Source organism: Punica granatum, chromosome 4 (genome assembly GCF_007655135.1).
Source record: "Punica granatum isolate Tunisia-2019 chromosome 4, ASM765513v2, whole genome shotgun sequence".
Lineage (NCBI taxonomy): Eukaryota > Viridiplantae > Streptophyta > Magnoliopsida > Myrtales > Lythraceae > Punica > Punica granatum.
The window spans coordinates 39803215-39825762 of record NC_045130.1 but is presented as its reverse complement, the minus strand read 5'-3'; the positions used below and the strand labels follow the sequence as shown (position 1 = coordinate 39825762).

General features: G+C 40.3%; 3 protein-coding genes across 11 annotated transcripts; 1 reads left to right on the top strand and 2 right to left on the bottom strand.

Moving 5' to 3' along the window:
- Positions 1-20: 20 nt before the first annotated feature.
- On the bottom strand, positions 21-4010 carry LOC116204201 (WD repeat-containing protein WRAP73). 4 transcript variants are annotated; one of them, XM_031536275.1, is made up of 6 exons: positions 3520-4003; positions 2429-2917; positions 2052-2273; positions 1892-1964; positions 1307-1417; positions 21-691 (listed from the first exon to the last, which is right to left on the bottom strand). In XM_031536275.1, exons 1-6 carry the CDS (start codon positions 3634-3636, stop codon positions 315-317), a joined length of 1389 nt encoding a protein of 462 aa, XP_031392135.1. In that variant the 5' UTR covers positions 3637-4003; the 3' UTR covers positions 21-314. The 4 variants fall into 4 exon arrangements, with proteins under 4 accessions (XP_031392135.1, XP_031392136.1, XP_031392137.1 ...); XM_031536276.1 differs by having other exon boundaries at positions 1307-1414; positions 3520-4001; XM_031536277.1 differs by lacking the exon at positions 2052-2273 and having other exon boundaries at positions 3520-4010.
- A 685-nt stretch (positions 4011-4695) lies between these two features.
- Positions 4696-18969, top strand: LOC116204199 (uncharacterized protein At3g06530). Of its 6 annotated transcripts, none has more exons than XM_031536268.1 (39): positions 4696-5062; positions 5209-5422; positions 5518-5613; positions 5702-5819; positions 5932-6105; positions 6340-6510; positions 6858-6913; positions 7021-7110; positions 7207-7355; positions 7454-7545; positions 7641-7769; positions 7901-7975; positions 8484-8652; positions 8818-8954; positions 9070-9162; positions 9445-9625; positions 9910-10004; positions 10217-10372; positions 10512-10659; positions 11038-11171; positions 11368-11449; positions 11559-11727; positions 11858-11933; positions 12045-12218; positions 12301-12366; positions 12485-12589; positions 12912-13001; positions 13418-13614; positions 13757-13967; positions 14060-14242; positions 14403-14498; positions 14575-14642; positions 14770-15121; positions 15254-15469; positions 15560-16228; positions 17140-17552; positions 17763-18015; positions 18119-18289; positions 18485-18969. In XM_031536268.1, exons 1-39 carry the CDS (start codon positions 4903-4905, stop codon positions 18713-18715), a joined length of 6459 nt encoding a protein of 2152 aa, XP_031392128.1. In that variant the 5' UTR covers positions 4696-4902; the 3' UTR covers positions 18716-18969. The 6 variants fall into 6 exon arrangements, with proteins under 6 accessions (XP_031392128.1, XP_031392131.1, XP_031392133.1 ...); XM_031536271.1 differs by having other exon boundaries at positions 7454-7536; positions 18485-18715; XM_031536273.1 differs by having other exon boundaries at positions 9445-9616; positions 10220-10372; positions 18485-18715.
- Positions 18970-20000: 1031 nt separating this feature from the next.
- LOC116206179 (putative kinase-like protein TMKL1) lies at positions 20001-22357 on the bottom strand. Its single transcript, XM_031538978.1, has 2 exons — positions 21605-22357; positions 20001-21221 (listed from the first exon to the last, which is right to left on the bottom strand). Exons 1-2 carry the CDS (start codon positions 22134-22136, stop codon positions 20611-20613), a joined length of 1143 nt encoding a protein of 380 aa, XP_031394838.1. The 5' UTR covers positions 22137-22357; the 3' UTR covers positions 20001-20610.
- Positions 22358-22548: the final 191 nt, after the last annotated feature.

Here is a 22548-nt window from a genome sequence, read left to right as displayed (position 1 = left end):
TTTCAGCACGGAATTGAATATCGGCATTATGTCTCTACTCCATTCTTTTCTCATTTGCTTTGAACAAAATGCAGCATTGAGATCTTCCAAAGGTCCAATATAAACAACATACTAAAAGCTCATGCAATATGAATATACCAGTAGATTTCTACCGCCACACTGACTGAGAGAGAAAGGCCACTCATTACTTTCCACTTTCAGTGAACACAGGGTGCAATGACATTCTACAACAAGAGGTGATAGTAAACTAGCAGCGGAGTGTCCTCAATGATCAAGCTAGACAATTCTCTATAAGACACCACTTTGCACTCGAATCAATCATCTGAGCAGCTGCTATACTCACTAGATTCGTCAGGCAACAGAGGTACGGCTGCACAGCAAAACGACTCCTTGTCCTTGAGCAGGAGACAGCTCCCATCAGAATTCCACTTCAGATCCGTGACAGAGAACTGGGACAGTGGGATGCTCACGCAATACGCCCCTGACGGAGTCCACATGTAGAGGTGGGAGCTTCCTGTGCACAGGACGAGTCGGGTGCATGTCGGGTTCCAAGCTGCTGCTCGCACCGGATCTTTCTGCACTAGAATGGCTGCGAGTTCAAGGTGGCGAATGTCCCAAATCCAGAGGGCAGTCGGCATGCTGTCGTTCCGGGTGCATATATATTGGCTATCATTGCTCCATGATAATAGGCCTACAATGGATGAAACTCAGTCATAAAAATGCGTACTGCCAATTTTGCCAGAGCATGAGAACTGAGAACCTGAGTTGAGCTATGAGGCTTTTGTGCAGCCTTCAGGTCCAAGACAAAAATTACACTCACAGGCTTAGTAAGATTGTATGACTTTGCTCCGGAAGTCATCTAATGCAGAATTGGTTAATCATCCTATTTCCCAGCACGTTATTGCATTCTCATCCACTGGCCTACATCCCAATATAGCTCAAGTATACACTCAAACTAACAATCTCTATCTTCCATCATTCAGGTACTTGTTTTTCCAAAAGATCTTGATGAGAAAACAAATTATTGACCCTTAAAAGATGTGATAGCTACTTGCTTATGGTGAACATAAAAATTCTACCCTTGTTTTGCCACCAAAAACTTGCATGAATGTGTATTTAACCAACTTTTCTCCTGCAGGGAAAACACATTTCCTATCTCAAAAAGTAATTGGCAACTCAACCTAGTTAATCTAGTGAAGTTAGCATCAAGATCATGCGCATGAAACCAGGGACACATTCCAAGTTCCCATCTTTCAAATGAGATAATAATTACCTGGACCAAATTAGCAAATGACACGAGGCTTACCAATCCCCTGTTTTGGATTTGGCTTGTCTGCAGGAGGTTTCTGGAAAGGCAAAGTAATTGGGGCTTCTGTAACCTCATACCGAACCCTGAAATGTCCTTCTGAAGCATCTTCTTCCAGAAATTGTATAACAGGAAAAATTAAATCAATGAACTGTAGTATAAAATCATTCTACCAACTCATCAAAAAAATAAAAATAAAAATAAAATAATTCTACCATCATCTGAACACTAAACTTCATAACATGACACAATTAAGTTAATCTTCATTTTCAGCAGTAACAGATAAACAAGTCCTTTTCAAGCATGGCCAAATATTTCGTAATAATGGGTCAAAGCATTGTACCCTGGTTATTTCAATCATGTCAATCTCAAAAGTGACATGAACCAAATATATATAACAGTATTTGCTGTTCTCGAATTCGTCAAAGATCAAAATTCTAACCCATCTCATCACCAAGAAAAATGCAACCAACTACCTATAATGAAATACTCAAGGCTCCAGTTTCACAGATACAGGCATGCATCAAAGCAGAGGCTATGTAAACAAAGTCATGCCACTCAGAATTAATCCTTGGAGACACTTACCAGAATTTTGTTGAATAAAATCATCAGTCAAACAGAGTTCCGACATATCAATTTGTAAGGGCTCATCTACTTCCTGTAATTTTACAAGCTTGAAGTTAGAAAATCACAATGGGACAGAGGCTTCCTTTCCTAATTACAATCGTGACAAGAGGAATATCACCTTAAAAACAGCAGCACAACAAGGAGCGCGAACATTAGATAAGTGCACAAATTCGGCGAATGTTTTCCAGGTTAGGTGATTAAGAACTCGAAGCATCTGGTCATAACTGCCTACTGCTAGAAACTGTCCACAAGGTGACCATGCAACACTTTTAACTCCCAAGCCGCTCTCATAGGCTTGATACTTAAATAGACACCTCCCATCAGGAGAGTAAGTTAGTACCTATAGAAGACCCCATCAATTATAGGTGAGTAAGAAATCAGCTTTGTAACAAAATCCAAGAAATATCTAGATTCAAGCACGACTAGAGCGTCATGTGGAAAATTTAATGACAGAGGAAAAGCTAATAAAACCATCATATCTGCATAAAGTTTTACCTTATATTCAAGAGGTGAATCCCAGATGACAATAGCACTGTCATCTGGTGACCACTCAATATCAGCCAAATCCAGCGTATCAACAGCAAAACTACCCATTATCTCCCAGTTATGACAAGAAAGAAGATTGATGTAGTCCTTGCAATCATGTCTCGTGCATATTGCAGCGAACTTCCCATCTCGAGTGAAGGATATTCCCCTGGTTGCGTGCTTTGGCCATTGAACATGTACACATGCAGTGTTTACCAGAGACCAGACTGTCAATCTTAATTGGAAGTCCGATATGGTTAGTATGTGGCGACTGTCAGGGCTCCACCGAGCATAAGCAATGCCAGCGGGACCTTCATCTATTTTGCATGTCCATTCAGGTTGTGTCAACGACCATGCCTGAATCATTGGTCTTTTATAAAGACCACAAAGGATATACTCAGAGTCAAGAGCCCATTCTATGTAGCTTATCTTATCCAAGCACGAAAACAACTGCACGACCTGCAACAAACAAAGAACACAAAGTGCGTCCAATATTCTGAGAATGCAGCAAAGAGTAACAGAAACCAACTAATCAGAGAGGACTGTCACGGAAATTATCTGCATTTTTATCAATCGCATCATCAAAGTGCAAAAACTAGGGTTGGTCCTCCCAGAGTACCCACGCACCCAATTCTGATAGCTACTTCAGCAACCAAAAATAATGCGATCCATTTCTAAACCAGTTTATCTGTCGGATTATTACTTCACTTCACCGGGTCCTCTTTCAAGACACGGAAAGAGAATGTTAAATGGTTCGAGGGCGGTAATCTCCATTTTTGGAAACGTAAGTCCATTGAAATCTCTTCTATTTGACAAAAAAATGCAGGACGGAACCCTCGCTCCAAAACTGTCGGACAAGCTGTTTCCCCACGATTTGTCGCCAAGGAAGAGTATAATTCAAGCGGGTGAGCTACTGCACATTGCACAGTGGTGGCATCCATAGGCATCTAAAGTTTAGCTTTTGAAATCACAGGCAGGATCCAGCCAAGAAAAGGAGCGCTGCAGCTGAAGAGAGCAAATCAAAAGCTCAAGCCAAGACAAATAGATACCCCCCGTCGTACCTTGAAGGACAAGGAGTCGCGGATCACGAGGCGGTAATCTACGGCGACGGCAATGTACCGAGCGTTGGGAGAGAAACAGCAGGGACCTGTTTGCTTGTAGGCTTCAGTGAACTCCATCAGCGTCCGCAGAGAGCAACGCCGGAAGTTTCAAAGGAAAAGGGCTAATAATTCATGTCATGCATTGATTGATCTGCAGAGGAATTGCGGAGCAGCTTGGGCCGTTCAATCGGAGGACACGGAGGTGGTCGTGGTCGCGGCGGTGCCGGACATGGAGCCGTAGATCTGCCTCGAGAGAGGGAGGGAGGGAGGTGCTCGTCCCGTTCAGCTCGACCCGTTATAAGTGGATTTCGAACTCTTCCGCCACAAATACGAAATCGACTCACATAGAACAACACACTTTACTAATTATATCGCTCATTGTAGGGATTTATTTATTTATTTTTGTTCGAATCGAGTTGAGCGGCGAGTGCAGTCGAGCTTCTTGCTGAGCCTTGATTCAAATCTGTGGTTATTGAACTTATTACTGCAAATAAAAATTCACTAACGTAGCGTGCAGTGCAATTTTGCCAACTAACACCATATGGCGTTATCAATGTTTTCTTCTTCTTCTTCTTCTTCTTCTTCTTCTTCTTTTTTAATATTTGAATCAAGTTGAGCCTTAATTTCTATTAAGCATCCTTCTTGGCTTCAACTTGACCTGCGATTTCGAACTCCTAAACTGAGATGAAGTTCATCTGTAAGGGATCGTAGTAGTTTGCCGATGGTACCACATTTTGCGTGCGTATGTGTGTGTGTTTTTCTTCTTCTTTTTTTTGGGAATCAAGATGATTGTTGATTTCGGTCTAAGCTTCCTGTTACGCCTTTGATTTTTTACCAATGGCATTGGAACTCATATGCTCCAGACGAGGTCCGCCCGTACAAAGCACAGCTTGCCATGCAACAAGAAATCTCGTTGGGCCTCCAAGGAGTATTGACTAGTTTTCATCGAGTGGATTGTTGACTCCAGTCTACTTTCCAGCTGGGCCTCGACTCGACCCGGCCCATCAATGCCCATTCTCAGGCCCAATGAGTTCACCGTCCCAGGTTGTTATGCGTCGGCCCAAGCATAAGCTGAACCATCGCGCCTCCTGATACTAGGCACGAAGAAATAAGTATGCAAGTGAGAGGACCCACCAAAATCGGTCCCGCTTTTCGGTCATAGCCTACTCGGATGCATTTCTCTCTCTCTCTCTCAGGCCGAAGAAGCCGACTGGGTTTAGGCTTAAACCCTAGACGGAGCACAGACCATAACGAACTCTGAAGAGGCAACCGTCCGCATCACCGGCTTCTCCGTCGCTCGCTTCTGAAGCTCCATATTATTCAGCTGTTTTCTCCGCCGCAACAATGGCGACCTCCCTTTCCTCACAGCTACAAACAATCAAATCTCTCATACAAGCTGATTCAGAGCCGCTCAGGAGACCATTCACTCGCCCTTCTGTCCTCTTCAGCCCCAAAGAAGCTGCCGACCTCGACATCGATACCATATACAGCATTGCCCTTTCGGGTCTGTCCAAAAAGCTCCATTTTTTGTTTTTTGTTTATGGTGTCGCATACATACACTTGGGGGCTGTTGCCGCGTAGGGTTGGTTCTCTTATCATGTCCTGTTAGCGTTGCATGTGATAATTGGTTGGCTGTTTGTTCCATTCCAGGTCTGGACGTTCTTGTAAACGCCGATGAACGGTTCAGAAACTACAAGAGTGATTTGTTTAGCCACAAAAGTAAGGAATTGGATAGGGAGCTGATGACGCCAGAGGAGAACGGCCGCATCAATACCTCAATCAGTTCGTATCTGCGGTTGCTCTCTGGCCATTTCCAGCTCCTCTCTTCACTCAAGACGCTTGAGTACTTGTTACGGAGATACAAGTGTGCATCACGTTCACTATATTCGCATCAATCTCTCCTGACCCTTACATTGGCCCTAATAACCATGTTTATTGTTATTTTAATGCAACTTCCAGGATACATGTGTACAACATGGAAGATTTGATACTATGTGCCTTGCCATTCCACGACACCCATGCATTCGTTCGAATCGTGCAGTTGGTTGATTTCGGGTACGCTGATAGCTAAATGATGAGGTTCCTTCATTATTTCACATACATGATGGAAGGGTGCCCTTAGTTTTTCGGTGCCTTTATGCAGAAATACTAAGTGGAGATTCTTGGAGGGGGTTAAAGTCTCCGGTGCCCCACCACCCAGACAGGTTATAGTTCAGCAATGCATAAGGGACTTGGGTGTTTTAGAGGCTATATGCAACTACGTGAGTCTGCTATTCTTATACTTTTTGAGAAGATAATATGTGTTGGTCGAAGTATCAGCTCGTGCTGAGGAGAACCCTAGCGAGGCTGACAGAAATATCTTTTTCCTTGCAGGCCTCTCCAACTGGAAAGTTCCAGCCTTCAAGGCCTATACTTAGCTTTTGCACTGCAGTTGCTGTCGAGGCTGTGGGTTCTTTTGCAACTGTTGAGAGTGATGTTGTAAAGAGGATTCTTCCTTTCGCAGTTTCTGGAATTCAGCCTGGCAGAAAAAGAAATCTAGAACATAAAGTGAGTTTTGGGTTTAATTTGAGTTCACATGAAAATGATGCCAATCAATAATGATTTATTCAGGATCTCTCAAAATGGATGCAGGGTCATTATTATATTCATATATTACTAGATATGACTTCATAAAGTTATCTCCTTAGGTTGTTCTCGCACTTTTTATTGTTTTTCTCTCAGTGAAAGTTCTCAAAGTTTGTTGATACCTTCTTAAATGGAAAAACTTACTCATGTATTTAGGCTAGTGCCCTGATGATTGTTGGTCTACTAGCAAGCAAAGCTGCTTTGTCTCCTAAATTAGTGAAGACTTTGGTTCGTTCATTAGCTGAAAGTGCCCGAGAAGACGCAGAAGCTTCAACTGATGTGCAGTGGGTTCGGCTGATGCTAATGGCTTTGATTAATGTCGTTCAGGTAATGATAATGCATCTTTTTCAATAGTTCTGCTTAAGTCTTTCTCAGGAGTTTTTGGTGGCCTGGTGAAGAACATTTAGAGGCTATAGTTTTCATGTGTAGAATTTAAAGAGGCAGTTGGTTAGATTTGCCATCATTTGAAATTCATTGTGAGGCAATCTCGCCAGCTGCTCCTGCACTACTGATTATGAAAGAAGTAATAACAGCAATCAGAATCAGAAGTAGAATCTATTCAACTACTAGTACATTTTCTGGTACATTATTGGAGACTGTATCTGCATCTTTTATTTTACACATGTCATTATTAATTTTGCTTGCTCTGACTTAGTTTATACATGACTTAACAGTCACAATCCCTTGATGTGTTTCCCATGAAGGCTTTGGAGAGCTTGAAGGAAATTAGGTTCTCTTTTTACTTGTTATGTTAGAGCATTTATTATCTCAATCATACTTTTTCCTTGTATAAGATCCTTTTTATCTCTTCTGAGACACTGTGTTCCTCCCATGTAGAGATATTACTGGGATTCTACTTGGACTCTCTAAGGAGTTCAATATTGATAAATTTCTGGCTTTGCTTTTGGGAACTCTGGTTGAGCACAGGTAAGGACTAAAGAGTCATTTCAATTCCCAGTCGTCCTTGTCATATGCTGTTTCTGTTTTCTCACCCAATGGATATTTGCATTTGCTCATTGGCAGTTCTTCAGATAACACATGCTACCTTTTCTTGATATCCATGATTGAGTCAATTCCTATTGGAGATTTTGTTGATCGTGTTGTTTTCAAGATCATGCTTTCCTATACAAAGCTATCGCCCAAAAAGGGCAATTTGCGTTCATCAGAATTAGGTATTTCTTTGTTCCTGGCATTTTAATATAGATTGCTTTGTTTTTTTTTTTTATGATTTTATGTCCTTACTATCTTTCATTCTCAACCTGAATTATAGGAGGCTGCGGCAAAAATATTATGATTGCTCTCATGAAAAATTATCCTTCAGAGGTGCGAGTGGCTGTCGGGAGATTCATGGAGGTATATTTGGTATACATATTTGTTTCCTGACTGAGAATCCTTTTTCGTTCTTTCTTCTTAAGTATATCTAGCAGAATAATCTTCTTCTCTCTCTTCTTAAATAGAATTCAGGAAGGCGTTCTGGACAAGGGGAGATGGGACTTGAAACTTTGTCTAAGGCGTTGGATGGAAATTCTGATTCCCCATTGCCTATGATAGATTCAAAAATTTTGTTTTCCTTACACCATCCTAAGGTAGTTTATTCCCCTTTTTGTTCCAAGAAGAACTTGGGATGGATGCTCTTTTTGTGTTTGCTTAATTTCAAGAATGTTTTCCATTGGTTGATTGTAATCCGTGTACTACCATGATGATATATACTATATAGGCGGAGGTCAGATGTGCTGCACTGGTTGAGTTAAAGACTTCTAGCATCCTTAAATCTAAGCCTGGTGTTCCACAGGTATTGTCTTGCAAGTATGCTTTCTGGCTATTTCATTTTCATGTATATATATTCTCATACTCTTAGGGTGTATTTATTGGGGGTAAATGGTTGAAGATGGAGGTAAATGGAGGGGTTGTATGGAATTTTGTATGTACTCCCTTTCATTTCCTTTCAAGACAAGCACAGGGTTAAGGTGAGGAATGGCGCTGATGCTTGTTTATGGCCTTTGTTTTGGCTGTTGGTACCAATTGTAAAAGGTTTACCATAAATCTCGAACTCTTCATTTTATGACAGGGTTAGGAGAGTTGGGAGAAAAAAACTATAAGATTGTCTGGATGTCCTCCTCATGGGTCTTTTCCCGTTCTCGATATTTCTAGGTTTATGATGATGGAACCGGTTTCCTCTTTGATTTCATAACTGAAGTATGGCTCCTTGTCTGTGCTAAAGCGTGTGAAAGCCAAAGTCAACCTTGTCAGGAATTGTGAGGCAATCCTATAATGCTTTTCCAATTTCATTTTTGATGCAGAGGTTGGAAGCTATTCAAGATGCCTTATTAAGCCAGCTGCATGATGATGATTTAACTGTAGTCCAAGCAGCTCTGTCGCTGATTGATACATTGGATGCAATGGATGGTGCCAATATTCTTCAAACGCTGCATAGTGTGCTGCAGAGATGCGTTAGAATTTTTTTATCTGGTAAGTGCTTAACAAGTTGCAGGATTAGCTTGATCCGTATGATCTCTCAATCATTTGAAATAAATTGCGGTGTTGTATGTTATGTAGCGAGAAGTCTGAGCTATTCCAATTCTCAGGTACTGGATTCATGTGCATCTTATTCTTGCCTGCTGTTTCCCTGTGCAGGTTCAGACAACACTGCTGTGGCTGGTGATATAATTGTCTTGTGCTTTGAGCATATGGTTGCAAGATTAAATGATTCACCTGATTCATCAAATGAATTTGCCACAATGATTTTTCCCTTGCTCCTTATAATTCCAAAGGTTCTTTTTTCTTTTCTTATTTTCAAGAAGAATATGTTTCCTGAATTCTATGTTCTTAGGCATCGGCATACTCACATTCTGTGGATCTATTCATACTATGTCTAACTACATGCAGACAAGGAAATACAATTTCAAGGCTTTGGAATTTGCGAAGAAACTGAATTGGGCATTTTATCAGAATCTGCCTGATTCCTGCAGCTCAGAGAAGGTACCAGATCATCAAGGACCTGTTGCCCTTTATTGATCACTCCGAGTTCATCATAGTTTCTATTTGATCTATTCGAGGCTGGTGATAACATAATGGAATTTTAGCATGGGAAAGTTGCAGGTTGATATGAAAATTTTGGACACTCCAATGGTCTGTGGCTTGTTTTTGGGAAGAGAAACATTCTCATATTTTTCTACTTCTATATTTGATGTGTTTTTTTTGTTAGTGTGGTGATCTTTTCAACTAAGCATCTTATAATACTTGCCTTTAAAATATGTGCAGAAATTGGAACCTGGAAGCATTTCGAAGATGAACCAGAAAATTGTGGACAGTATGGCAGTTACATTTTTTATGCATCCTCAAGAGTCTCTGCCTTGGCTTGTCAAGAGCAGTGGTGATTTCATGTTGTCAAGGACACTATTCTTTTTGGTTCTCATGCAATCATTTGCAATCAGTAAGAGAGGCACGCTTCTCTGCTTCAACTTGGAAGAAAGAAATTTATATCTGCTTTGTGATGCCTTTCCTTTTGGTATTTGGCCTGACCGTGTTTTCGGTTGGGAGGGTTTTCTTGAGCCAGTACTTTCTTTGATCGTTTAGAATTGAGAATTTACATAGTTTTATTTTTGAGCATGCATATGGGCGTGTTAAATTGTTTTTGGTTCTGTTGCAAGGTTGCCATATTTAGTTTTATGAGTTTAAGGGCCTTGACTACATTCTGACACTGTATGTATAATGTTGTCATGACAGAGAACAAGTTTTTTGAACTTTTCGAAACCTGCTTTCCTGTTCTGAAGACTCAGTGGGAGCTTTTGAGTTCCTCTTGTGTCATGCATATTGGAGAGGTAGGGAATCTATCAATTGATTTCGGGGAATTCTTAAAAGCCTAGTTAAACTGGTGTTGAAATCCTGGAAATTATGTTTTGATCTTATAATTTGGTTAGATTCACCTTTTGCTCTACACTCGATAAGATTCGACTTCCCCTTTTTCCGATTTTATTTTGGGTAGGTGGATCACTAATTGCAGCTCTAGTTCTGACATTTGACTTTGGATTAGCAGTTGAAGACAAAAACGTCGGAAGGAAGTTGCACTGGATTCCTGGATCAGCTTTCTGATGCAAATGTCAAGGAGTTAAATCCAAAAATCCTAATTGGCATATTTTGGGAGTTGCTAGAGGCGTTCATTTCAGTTGCTCCAATGGAGTTCCTTTCGGTCGTGAATCTTCTTCCTTTCACTTCATTTTTTCATTTTGGTTGCTATACTTATTGTAGCAGTGATCCATGCGTTATCTAGATGTGCAATATTGTGGTCTCCAATAAGGTCAATTCTAACTTCCTCTCTTTCTTTGCAGACTGAAGATCAGTGGTTTGGGAAACTCCAGGAGTTTTTTGCTTTTCTTGCAGGAGCTAGTACAAACCATGCTTTTAGAGAACATCTTCATTACCTTGTTACGAATTGCAAGAGTTCTCCTAGTCTTCTGTCTGGATTTTTCACAGCAGGTCTGACTGTTGGCTTTAATATATCTATATCTGCTCAATTCTTTTTCATCACATTTATAAGGGCACTATTTGTATGACCGATCACCCTTCTATTCTTCACACCCGATTGCGCTAGTCAAATAACCCATGTGACTGAAAAGTCTGGAGATAGGCTACATGTGACTCACCACTTCCTGATGCTTAAGCCCATCTACTTTTCTGAAGAGAGTCAATTTCTCCTGTATTTGTTTGTAACACAAGGCCTTTTTTTTGAAATACTTGTCTTCCATCTTTATATCTTGATTTCATTTTATTGTGCTGCTTTGCAAATCCTGTATCTTTATATCTCTAATTAATTTTTGCAATCAATGTCAATTGACAAACTTTGGTGAACTGCAGGTGTTACAATCCCCATCCAAGTTGAGAGTCTCCATTGCTATGCATTTCTTTGTGCTCAGTCCGAGGATAGCTTCTCACTCCAGCTTCTTGCTGAAGCTCCCTCAGTTCTTGTCCCGCTCGCCAGTGAAAACCAGGTTCACTGTGTTTTTCTGTTAACCTTTTGGAAATATTTGGTGCCTTCTTGGAACTTGTACATTAGGTGTTAGCATGTTAATATGTTTTTACAGTGCTAGCTCTTTCTTGACTATGGCAATCTGCTTCTAGATAGACTCTCTAATAACCCCAAAAACTGGGTTGATGCTTAGACCATGCTGTTCCCTTACTTTTCAGGAAGTAAGAAGTGCTGCCATGAACTGCTTGGAAGGGCTACACGCGTTGTGTTCTCGAATTGACTTCTCTAGCAAGAAAAATGGTACTAAGATATCTTTTGTAGATTGTTATATTGTTGTTGCTATTTCATAAGTTGGGCTCATCGACTGCAGTGCCTTGTTATAATTTTTTTTTCCCCCTTGAAATGACAGGCAATTTTGCAATTTGGAGTCATTTTCTTGAGGAACTATTGAGCGTGATAGTTCAGCAGAAGAGGCTTATAGTATCAGATAGGGGGTTCCTTTCTTCATTGTTGACATCGTTGATTAGCCATCCAGGCCACCACAACAGCCTATTGGTGCCAAGAAATACAGAACAACGGTGCGTCCAGATTTTTGTTATTTGTAGCTCGTGGACTTTGATGGTGCACTTTACCTGTTGTTCTTATGGATTTTCCTGTCCGAGAAGATTTGTTGAGAGAATAAGTTAAACTGACTGATGCATTTCTCAGGTTTAACGAATCCATCAAGGAAAAAATTCTCGGTTTCATTTTGGGTTCTGCTTTAAAGTTTTCTCCATATGGGAAGGTTTGCTTCCCTTTCCACTCTCCCCTTCTCTCCTTATGGGAAGGTTCCCTTTTGTTGTATTTATGGTTTTATGTGATTTATCTTGAAAACACTGGGTCTTTCTTTGTGCAGTTAGTGATATTTTCCTTGCTCAAAGGTATAGGAAATGCACTTGTACGTGTTAAAGATGTTGAGCAGTTACTGTCGGACCTAATGAAAAGATGTGGCAAATATTTCTCTGGGATGGACAAGTCATTCCAGAAATTGTCAAAGTACGAAGTTGATATCTTATGCCTACTGCTGGAGGTATTGATGTCTTGGCATTTATCTTGCATTCTGTTTCTCATGATATAGTATTTCACGAGACTTGTATTTGTTCTTGTGATAGAGTTGTGCTACGCCCTCTATAGATGGGAGATGCATTTTTGAGGATCATTTACTGAAGGCTTTGCAAGTAAGATGTTTTTTGGTCTGCCACTTCTGTCTATTTATGTTTGAATACTTAGTTTTAACAATCCCTCTCATATCTTTCAATGTGCTTATCATTTGTTTTGTGCAATATCTTTTTGCAGTTACCAAGGTGTTCTGTCGAGGATCCTGCTTTAATCTTGCCATGCATAGCTGTTCTGAACAAGCTCAATAATCAGATCTATTCTGAGATGAGAACTGAAATGCAGGTTAATTTCATTTTCTTAGTCATGTTTCGTGAATTAACCTCTTTGTCAAAAGAATTGCAATTAGTTTCATTGCAACACAGTCACAGCGAACATTACGTAGTAACATGCCTATAACTCTGTTGTAGTTGCAATCATAAACATGAGCATAAAATGCCAACCAATGCATGTAGGAGTGGAGACTATTTGTGCAGGTCTTGTCTTTGGAGAAATTGCCTGTATTATGGATAGTGGATTAAAGAATTACTTGCATGAATCCAGGAATGCAGTCCTTTGACAATGATACGACACTTATCTTTTTCTTGTTCTTTTCTTTATTTTGCAGGAGCTTCTCCTCCGTGAACTTGTATTTTTGGTCGGGAACGTGAATGGAGATGTCCAATATGCTACAAAAGAGGCATTGCTGCGTCTAGAGGTGCTTGCTTTCACTCCCAATACTTACCTCTATGAAGGTTTTTGTGTATTATAACATATCAAAGGAGTGCATTTTCCAGGATATTGATATTGGTTCGCATATAATTGAGTTCTGAGTAGTTTTCTGGTCGTCTTTCTGTGTTAAGGTCATCAACATTGGCAAATTTGAAAGTGTTTTGGGGAGCCTTCATTTGTCTTCAGCCACCAGGGCTAGAAGATGATCTTTAGTTTGATATCAGATTAGATTATGTTGAACTTCAATATGTGCTGAAACTTCTGTTATTCTGTTTTACATTACTCTCTGTCCTTGCCTTTATGGAACATATGGGAAGCTCATGTTTCTGCAGATATAAACTTCTACTTTTGGCTGACTAAAGTGAAATGGACATATCTAATATTTTCAACCTGTAAATGTAGCAGGTACCAAGTTCCATTGTGGCGAAGATGCTCAGTCAACCATCTGAACTAGATGTTCATGCTGCACCTCAGGAAAGAAGAAAGAAAAAGAAGTCAACATTAAAAAAGCAGCAAGATTCATCAAACAGACAAAACACACTATCTTTTCTGGGCTCGCTTCTTGATATTTTGTTAATGAAAAAAAATATTTCAAACAGGTAATGATCCCCTGCTGATGTTTTATCCTTGACGTTACTTAATCTTCGTTCGTAGAATCGGCTGTTATCCTGGTACCTTAGCACTCCAAAATATGGAGCTGTATTACTTATTGGACTAAGTCAATGAAATTAATGTCTGCAGGGAAAGCCTTATTGGTCCCTTGTTCAAGCTCATCAAAGAATTCTTCTCTGCTGATTGGTTACATGGTTCAATAGCTTCGGACGAGAGATCAATTCAATCTTCCTCTGACACTTCTGAGACCACAACCAGTAAACTTTATTACATCCTGCAGATGATGATGTTGGTCCTAGAAGATATAGTTTTATTTTTGGGTAATGCTAGTCAATCTAAGGTCAGTTCTCTTTCTAAAGGCATAGAAGTATTTTAGGTGTAGCCATTGCTGATTCTCAATGATACAATTGTGTATAATATTTCTTGTGACAGGATGAGATATTCAATGAGATCGATATCAGTTTGTTGCTCTCTTGTGCCCGTTCTGATCAAGCTGGAATTGTCCATGGCCATATACTCTCACTTCTATCCACTATTGCAAAAGTTGTTCCTGAAAAATTTTTGAACCACATGTCAGAAGTCCTGACAGTCCTCGGAGAATCAGCTGTAACAGAGGTTAGTCTATTCTTATGTGCCTCTTTTAGGTTCTAATGTTATGACAATAATGATGCAGTATGAGGTTGATTATGTTCTCTACATTTGTTTTCTTAAATCCAATATTCCGTTACCGTCTTTTTGACATATTAGCATTACTGAAATAAGGTTATCTCTACAGATTGACAGCCAATCTCAACGTGTATTTGAGAGTGTTATATCTTCAATCGTACCATTTTGGCTATCTAAGGCAAACAATATGGAGCAAGTACTTAAGGTAAATAGTAACAGATCGCCCTTCTATTTCACCATTTGGTATATTCGCAAGTCTGTGATTAATTTTTGTTCTGCAGATTTTTGTAAATATATTGCCTGAAGTTTCTGCACAAAGGAGGCTCTCAATTATCATATATCTCTTAAGGTACTGTACCTGCGGCTCAGAACCTTTTCTACATTTGGAATCATTCCCATCTTGCACTTATTGATTTGGTTTATCTTGTACTTATTGATTTGGTTTATCTTGTACTTATTGATTTGATTTTGTACAGGATCCTTGGAGAACAAGGCAGTTTGGCTTCTTTGCTCTCCCTCCTTTTCCAATCGTTGATAACTAGGAAAGATCCATCCCAATCTGGTAATAGTACGGTAAATTCCCCAGAGTTCATGTCGGTAATAGAGAAGGAATGGGAATATGGGTTTGCTGTACAAATATGTGAGCATTATTCAAGTATTGTATGGCTCCCTGCTCTTGCTGTGCTACTTAAACACGTAGGTGGTGGAAGTTTGTCGAGGGAGCTCTTTATAGAATTGCTGCTTGCAATGCATTTCATTTCACAAAAATTGCAAGATCCCGAATTGTCCATGGTTCTTGATTCTGGGGAAAATTCAGATAATATTCAGGTACTTAATTTGTATTATTTTTTCACCAATTTTGTGAAAAAAGGTCTAATTCTGCAAGTAATTTTCTTAAATTTTATATTTGACCAGCTACGTGAGCAAAAAAATCATTTTTATCTGGGTGTTTATTTGTAGGGGACCTTTGGAGAAATTTTGGAGCAGATTGTTTCTCTTTTGCATCTTGTTGATGTAAATAAGAAGCAAATAGCCGTTCCTTCTCCTGTTAGGAAAGACTTGAAGGAAATCATGCGTTCTGTCCTCATGAATATTACAAAATCCATGACTCCCTCATCATACTTCAGTGCGATGATTAAATTGTTTGGTTCTAAGGATCAAGATGTGAGGGAGAAGGTAAGATGCCTACTTTTATTGCATTAAATGATTAGATCTACGGTTTAGCTTTTTAATAACCTATTTTAATCATGTTTCACTGGCAAGCAGGCTCTTGGCCTATTGTCCAAAGCCATGAAGGTTCAAGACAGAGAAAAATTGAAGCACAAAGGTGGAAGAGAACTCGACATTAGGAGAAGCAGAAAATGGGTTCAACTTGATGGAAGTGCTCTTGAGGCTTTCCACCGGATGTGCTCGGACATTGTTCATTTGATTGATGCGTCAGGGGACAATTCAAACATTTCTTTGAAGCTGGCTGCAATTTCAGCAGTTGAGGTTTTAGCTTACAAGTTTCCCACTGATTATTCTATTTTCAGCAGTTGTCTTGCTTCTATCACTATGAACATTGGCTCGGAGAGCATGGAACTCTCTTCGAGCTGCCTCCGTGCAGCTGGTGCTCTAATAAATGTGCTTGGACAGAAAGCTCTGACTCATCTTCCTCCCTTGATGGAGAATTTGATAAAGATCTCGCTAAACAGTTCCTCTGGTATCAGTGGGAAAAATAACAATTCCTCTGCATCATGTACTTCTAGAGATATCTTGCTTTCAGTTCTCGTCAGTTTGGAAGCAGTTGTAGACAAGCTTGGGAGCTTTTTAAACCCCTATCTGGAAAAAATTGGGGAACTGTTGGTGCTTCATCCGGAGTTGGCATCAGGATCAGATGTAAAGCTGAAGACAAAAGCCGATGCTGTGCGAAATCTCATTGCTGAGAGAATACCTGTAAGAATCTTTGACCTCTACCATTTGACTTTTGGTTGTTCAGATATTGTTTGATAAAAAATTCATCATTCCTTTATCCAATAGTTCTCTTCCAAATTTCACATGTTATTAGAGCGCAGTACGATTATCTTTACATCTAATTATTCCCCTCTTTCTCATCAATTTCTACCTGCCTCAGCCTTGAGCTTTCTTCCAGCTCACAAATGATGAATGTTAAATGATTATGTTTAATTAACTAGCTTAGTGAGACGTGTGATGCGCGGTTTTACCTTTTTAGTAGCAAGTGCTACTGGCAATATCTTAATTTCATATTTTGATATATATATATATATATATGTAATGATATCTTATACAAATAGAGACATTAGTTGTTTCACTTAATTTTATGCTTCTGTTATATAATAGCAATTGTATAAGCTGATTGCTTTTCAATCCTTCAATCAACTTATTTATATTAATATTAATATATTTCAAATAAAAGGTTTCATATAGTATAAATAGATTCAGAATAATGCTTCGTTTTATCCAAAGGAACAGGAACATCTTGTATCATGCGGAAAGGTGGTCTTCGATAAAAATTCTTAAATATTTTTTGAAATGAGAAATTAATAATTTTAATATTTTGCATTAAATTCATTTATATAGATAGCTGATAATAATTATTATACCTTTCAGGTAATATATTGTTTGTGATGTGGATAGTAAAGTTCAATATTATGTATATCCAAACATTCAAAATAATATAAATTTGGTTCCCATTAATGCACCTCATTAAATGTACAATTCTCCTTCACTCATGTATATTAGATTAGATGCCTTCAATTCAGTAAGCTTAAGCATTGAGATCAGATGGAACTTGTCTTCCATAATTCGACTAATATCATATCTGTACAATTCTTTCAATTTTCCAGGTCCGACTGGCCTTGCCACCTTTGATGAAGCTGTACTCCAACGCTGTCCGTTCTGGTGATTCGAGTTTAGAAATTACTTTCAAAATGCTTGGGAAAATAATAAGTTCGATGGACAGATCTTCTGTTGGGGCTTACCATGCGAGGATATTTGATCTCTGTTTGAAAGCCCTAGATCTTCGGCGTCAACGCCATCCTTCTATCAGGAAAATTCATGTTATCGAGTATAGTGTGATCACCTCTATGATTTCTTTGACAATGAAACTTACTGAAACAATGTTCAAGCCGCTCTTCATCAGGACTATTGAGTGGGCAGAGTCAGAGGTTGATGATTCTCCGCGTGTTGAGAGCAGTAGTAATACGGATAGGGCCATATCCTTTTATGGGTTGGTGAACAAACTTGCAGAAAATCATCGGTGAGTTTTCCTTTTCTTGATAAAAAAATCAAAGAAAAGTAAGGAGACATGCATCAGATTGTACTTTTTACTTCATGATCCAGCATGTCTTTGAAGTTCAATCCGAGACTCTTATTTTATTCTTACCCCCCATTTTCACGTTCTTGCATTCTGAGGAGTTTGTGTGGGGGTACTCTAATTGGCGACTCAAAGTGCTTTTTCTTGGGACAGGTCCTTGTTCGTCCCATACTTTAGGTACTTGCTCGACGGCAGCATACGCCATCTCTCTGAGTCTGAGGAAGCACCCTCTTCAAGTTTGACCCAAAAGAAAAAGAAAGCACGTGTTTTGGAATCTCAGGGCAGGACAAACAGTGCTCTCTCTCATGAGACGTGGCATCTTAGGGCATTAGTTGTCTCAGCCTTGCACAAGTGCTTCCTCTATGACACTGGATCGTTGAAGTTCCTCGACTCCTCGAACTTTCAGGTCAGTAATCTTGTTTGTGCCAAATTACATCATAGTGATCAGAGGCTGTTTGGACTTGTTATCTTTTGCCTTCCCTGTCTTCATGCTTCTGCCTCAATTTCAGGTTCTGCTCAAACCCATTGTTTCCCAGCTTGTCATTGAACCACCGGCATATTTGGAAGAATGCCCCGATATACCATCTGTTCAAGAAGTTGATGATACCCTAGTTATTTGCATTGGTCAAATGGCTGTTACTGCTGGGTCTGACCTTTTGTGGAAGCCATTGAATCACGAGGTAACACGAGTTATTTCTAGAAGGGTCAACTTGTCGAGTCATTACGTGTACAGATGCCTAGATCTTTGCTAGTGGTTAGCTAATATCAATTCCTTTTAGTGTGGGTTTTCTCGAGGCATAATAGGTGTTTGGGGCGATATCATCATCTATTCATCTCGAAAGGCTAATGTTCATCTCCTGACTTGTCATTTCCAGGTACTGATGCAGACGCGAAGTGAGAAGGTCCGAGCCCGCATTTTGGGGCTAAGGATCGTGAAGTACCTTGTTGAGAATTTGAAAGAGGAGTATCTCGTCTTCCTGGCGGAGACCATTCCATTCCTCGGGGAGTTGCTCGAAGATGTAGAGCTATCGGTCAAAACTCTGGCGCAAGATATTTTGAAAGAAATGGAATCCCTGAGTGGTGAGAGCCTTAGGCAATATCTTTGATACTATCATGTCCTTGCTGACGGACTTTAGATAATGCTATATATATATATTAGTTACAAAAAGCTGGGGGAATCAATGTGCCAAGAAGAAACAATTTTGTAGCATTAGTGTAAATTATAGGGTGGGTTGATAGATCCTATATGGAATATTTTTCAAGTCGAGGTATGGTGAAATTGGGAATGTTTTTTAATGAAAATATCTCAAGTTGAAAATGATTATTCAAAGTAGGGAATGGAACCTCTGCTGTTGATTCACTTGGCCGCCTTGAGTTGGAATTGAAGGAGAGCTCATCTTGTCTCGTTTTGATGGTATGACTGAGCGGGTGCTTCTGCTATATCGTTCAAATCGTAGTTGTTCACACCGGTGTGAATAATGGTGTTCGGAAGTTTAATTGCTTCCCGATTAATCCAATCGAGCCGGGTTGGCCCATTGAAAGGAAAATTCTTCTAAAGAGGTTCATGGACCTAATTAGTGGGAGTAATAAAGGGGCAGCGATAGGAATCCAATAAAAATCAATCTTTATGCATAGGCGGCTTGGCCAGGAGCAAGCACATTGCTTTTATCCGATTGGCTCCCAGCGGCAAATTATTCATCTATCATAATTTCATCGAATATGAAGGAGCATCTGACCAGATGTATTACTATAAAAAAAAAATTAAGGATACATTCTTAACCTTTGAGAGAAGAAAGGGTAAAGGTACCCAGAGAGACAACACCAAGGGAAGGGAGGGGAGGGGAGGGGAGGGAAGGGACCCCAATTGACAAAAAGAGGCTTTGCTTTCTTTCCACCGAGCAAAGGGCTGGATGGATTCTTTGCTTTGCCTCATCTTTTAAGACATGATGAAAAGAAGATGCAAAAAGAAAACATGAAAGGGTCCCAGCTAATTTGCATACTGCTATCAATAAGCCCCCTTCCAGAACTTGTATTAATCCATTCCAACAGTTGGGTAAATATGAAACTGAATGAATGCGATGAGATATGATTAATGTGTGCCCAAATTGTACATCACGTTTGTCCTACTGTGTCTTCAAACGGGCTGCTCAGACTGAAAATGATTATATAGATAATGTTGAATTTTGATCAAGAATAAGTTCCATGTTGGATAAAGGTTGGATGCATGTTATGCCCTAATGTAATTTGTCCACAAGTGATTGTTTCCCGCGATTAGAATTTTGTAAATGATTCTTGAAATCCTTCTTTTCGATTATAATTAAATCACACCCACCAACCACCTTACCTAACTTTTAACAATAATTTTGAGTGAGAGAGAGAGAGAGAGAGAGAGAGATGTAATGTGACGATTCAATTCCTGTATTGAGTTTTGTCTACAAGATTGACAATTTGATGAAGCTGTGAGCTTTCTCCAGTCGGGACAAAAGAAATTCATCCCTGCAAGGGCATGAATGAATGAAGTTACAGTTGAGAAAGAGAGCAACTCTGGCCTATATATGCCTCCCTTTCCCAGAAGAGGAACAAAGATCCGACTCGCCCCACCATAATTCATTCCGCATATCTGAGTTCGCTTTCCGCAAAGTATAACAAGTCGGCTAATTGTTCCTCGGCAAAAACCAACATCCAATCCGCATAACGAAATCCCGGAAACTCATCAAAGACCCGAAAGGTCCAGCTTATTCAGGAACCTTAGTTTCGATCTACAGTTTCTCACCTCACTGTCAACAGTTTCTCCCATCTTTATCCAGTAGCTAAGCTTTTAAGACCCATGCGTTTGGGAAAGAATAGCTTCCTATAAATGTCAACATCTCCGCGTGCCCCATCAGTTTCAGCTATATCCAGCAAACATTGGATTTGCCATTACAGTATCAGATCACGACTTCAAATCAACCAATGACCCAGGCCAACGTTCATGTTTGCAAACAAAACATTGGAGGAAGTCTTACTTCACAATTTCGCTGAGCTTCCTCAGAACTTGCCTCGTGTCTGGTCTAAGCGAAGGGGAACGAGAACAGCAGGCCACAGCCAGTTGAAAGAACTTGAGAATGCACTCTTCTGTAACAACAAAGCTATCAATATCATCCCCATCTCTATCTCGCTTCCTCCTCGAGAGCAAGTTCGGGTGATACAAGTCGGATATACTCTGTTGAAGAACCGCCTCTCTCACATAATTCGGTAAGTAAGGCTCTTCGTCGGGAGCTGCCTTCTCATTTACAGGTTCCCTACCCGTAAGCAGCTCGAGAAAGATAATCCCAAGACTGTAGATATCCGATTCTTTGGTCGCATCTCTGGCCTTGATCAGCTCAGGTGCTTTGTACCCTTGAGCCGCTAAAGTTTCGAGCATCTGCTGCCCAGTATCAGGATTCAAGAGCAAATGCATGCCAAAATCGGAAATATATGGTCGGTGATTTCGGTCCAAAAATACATTTTTCGATTTCAAGTTTCCATGGACAACCACTTGAGCCAACCCCGTGTGGAGATGGTCCAACCCTTTGGTTATACCAATCGAGATCCTATAAATGATGGACCACTTGAGCCATTCGCCGTCTCCATCTGCTCATTTCAACACGAATAACATCGATTATTCCTTGGAACAATAAAATCCATGGAGAAGAGGAGAATATTAGCAGAGGACAAATGGAACGAGAACTTGGCAATGTGACAGAAAATGACATTTATGGACCTGAACTGGGGTAATCAAATCTCACCCAAGACCAAGAAACCCAGGAGCAATCCATAATATAAGGAATCCTAAAAAAACGATCCTTTTATGTTTGGTTACCGAGAAAACAGGGCAATGCAGACAGGCGGTTCCATGCCTCGTTACTATGTTCTAGCTAGAAATGGCATCGCACCTAATAATTCTGAGCTCGCTCAAGACAATCATGAACTCGTTGGCGAAGGGAGGGAGGGAGGGAGGGAGGAAAAAGATTCACCTCGAATGAACTCCGCGAGGTTCCCGAACCCGCAGAACGGGTGGACGAGGAGCTTCTCACCCCTCGGGCCAGCATAGAATCCCAACAGGGGCACCAGGTTGGAGTGCCTGATGCGGCCGAGGACGTCAACCGCGGAGGCAAGGTCGTCGTCAGGAGCGGCACAGGCAGGCCTCAAGAACCTCAGCAGCTTGACGGAGCCAACCCGGTGCAGCTCGGCCCGGTATAGCGTGCCATACTTGGACTTGCCGATGACTTCACCAGGAGCCTCCAGTATGTCGCATATGGTGAGGCCTTCGCCTCCCTGGAACGTGATGAGATCCTCCTCATACAGCTCCTTCTCCTCCTCCTCCTCCTCCTCTTCTTCTTGTTCTTCGTCTTCCTCTTCCCGGTTGCGCTTCGAGTTCTCGATGTCGCGAGCTCTACCACTAGCCCCAGTAGAAGCTCGCTTGCGGAAGAGGAGGAAGAAGACAACAGTGAGCGCGATGATGATGATGGCAATGGCGGCAACGGAGAGGTAGAGAGCGAGTCTCATTTCATGGCCGATCTTCTGAGACGGGAATGGAGTCGGAGAAGACAGATCTGATTATATATATATATATATATATATATATGCCTCTTCTTTCTCAGATTCTGAGATGAGATGTGAACGAAAGACACCGAATTTTCTTCTTCTATAGATTTGGCCCCAAAAAAAAAAAAAAAAAAGGAAGCTTCTCTCTCTCTCTCTCGTGATTTGCTGACGTTCTCCCTTCCCCCCTCTAATTCTCTCAATCCAGCCCGAACATGTATATCTATATATATATATATATATATATACACACGCAAACACACACGTGGTTTTTACATGAAATTTTTTGTTTGATTGATAATTTTCATGGCATCACACTCGGATATAGTTAATATATACATAGACTAAACCCACCGAAAAATATAAAAAAAATAAA

Bases quoted from the DNA above. Each gene is read 5' to 3' on its own strand.
- LOC116204201 (XM_031536275.1), bottom strand. From the start codon at position 3,636: ATGGAGTTCACTGAAGCCTACAAGCAAACAGGTCCCTGCTGTTTCTCT. The intron at 2,918-3,519 runs GTACGACGGGGG...TGTTTGTTGCAG, and splicing joins GCGACTCCTTGTCCTTCAAG to GTCGTGCAGTTGTTTTCGTG. The intron at 1,418-1,891 runs GTAAGTGTCTCC...AATTTCTGGAAG, and splicing joins TTTTATTCAACAAAATTCTG to AAGATGCTTCAGAAGGACAT.
- LOC116204199 (XM_031536268.1), top strand. From the start codon at position 4,903: ATGGCGACCTCCCTTTCCTCACAGCTACAAACAATCAAATCTCTCATA. The intron at 7,976-8,483 runs GTATTGTCTTGC...TTTTTGATGCAG, and splicing joins CTAAGCCTGGTGTTCCACAG to AGGTTGGAAGCTATTCAAGA. The intron at 18,290-18,484 runs GTAACACGAGTT...TGTCATTTCCAG, and splicing joins GGAAGCCATTGAATCACGAG to GTACTGATGCAGACGCGAAG.
- LOC116206179 (XM_031538978.1), bottom strand. From the start codon at position 22,136: ATGAGACTCGCTCTCTACCTCTCCGTTGCCGCCATTGCCATCATCATC. The intron at 21,222-21,604 runs GTGAATCTTTTT...TGAAATGAGCAG, and splicing joins CCTCGCGGAGTTCATTCGAG to ATGGAGACGGCGAATGGCTC.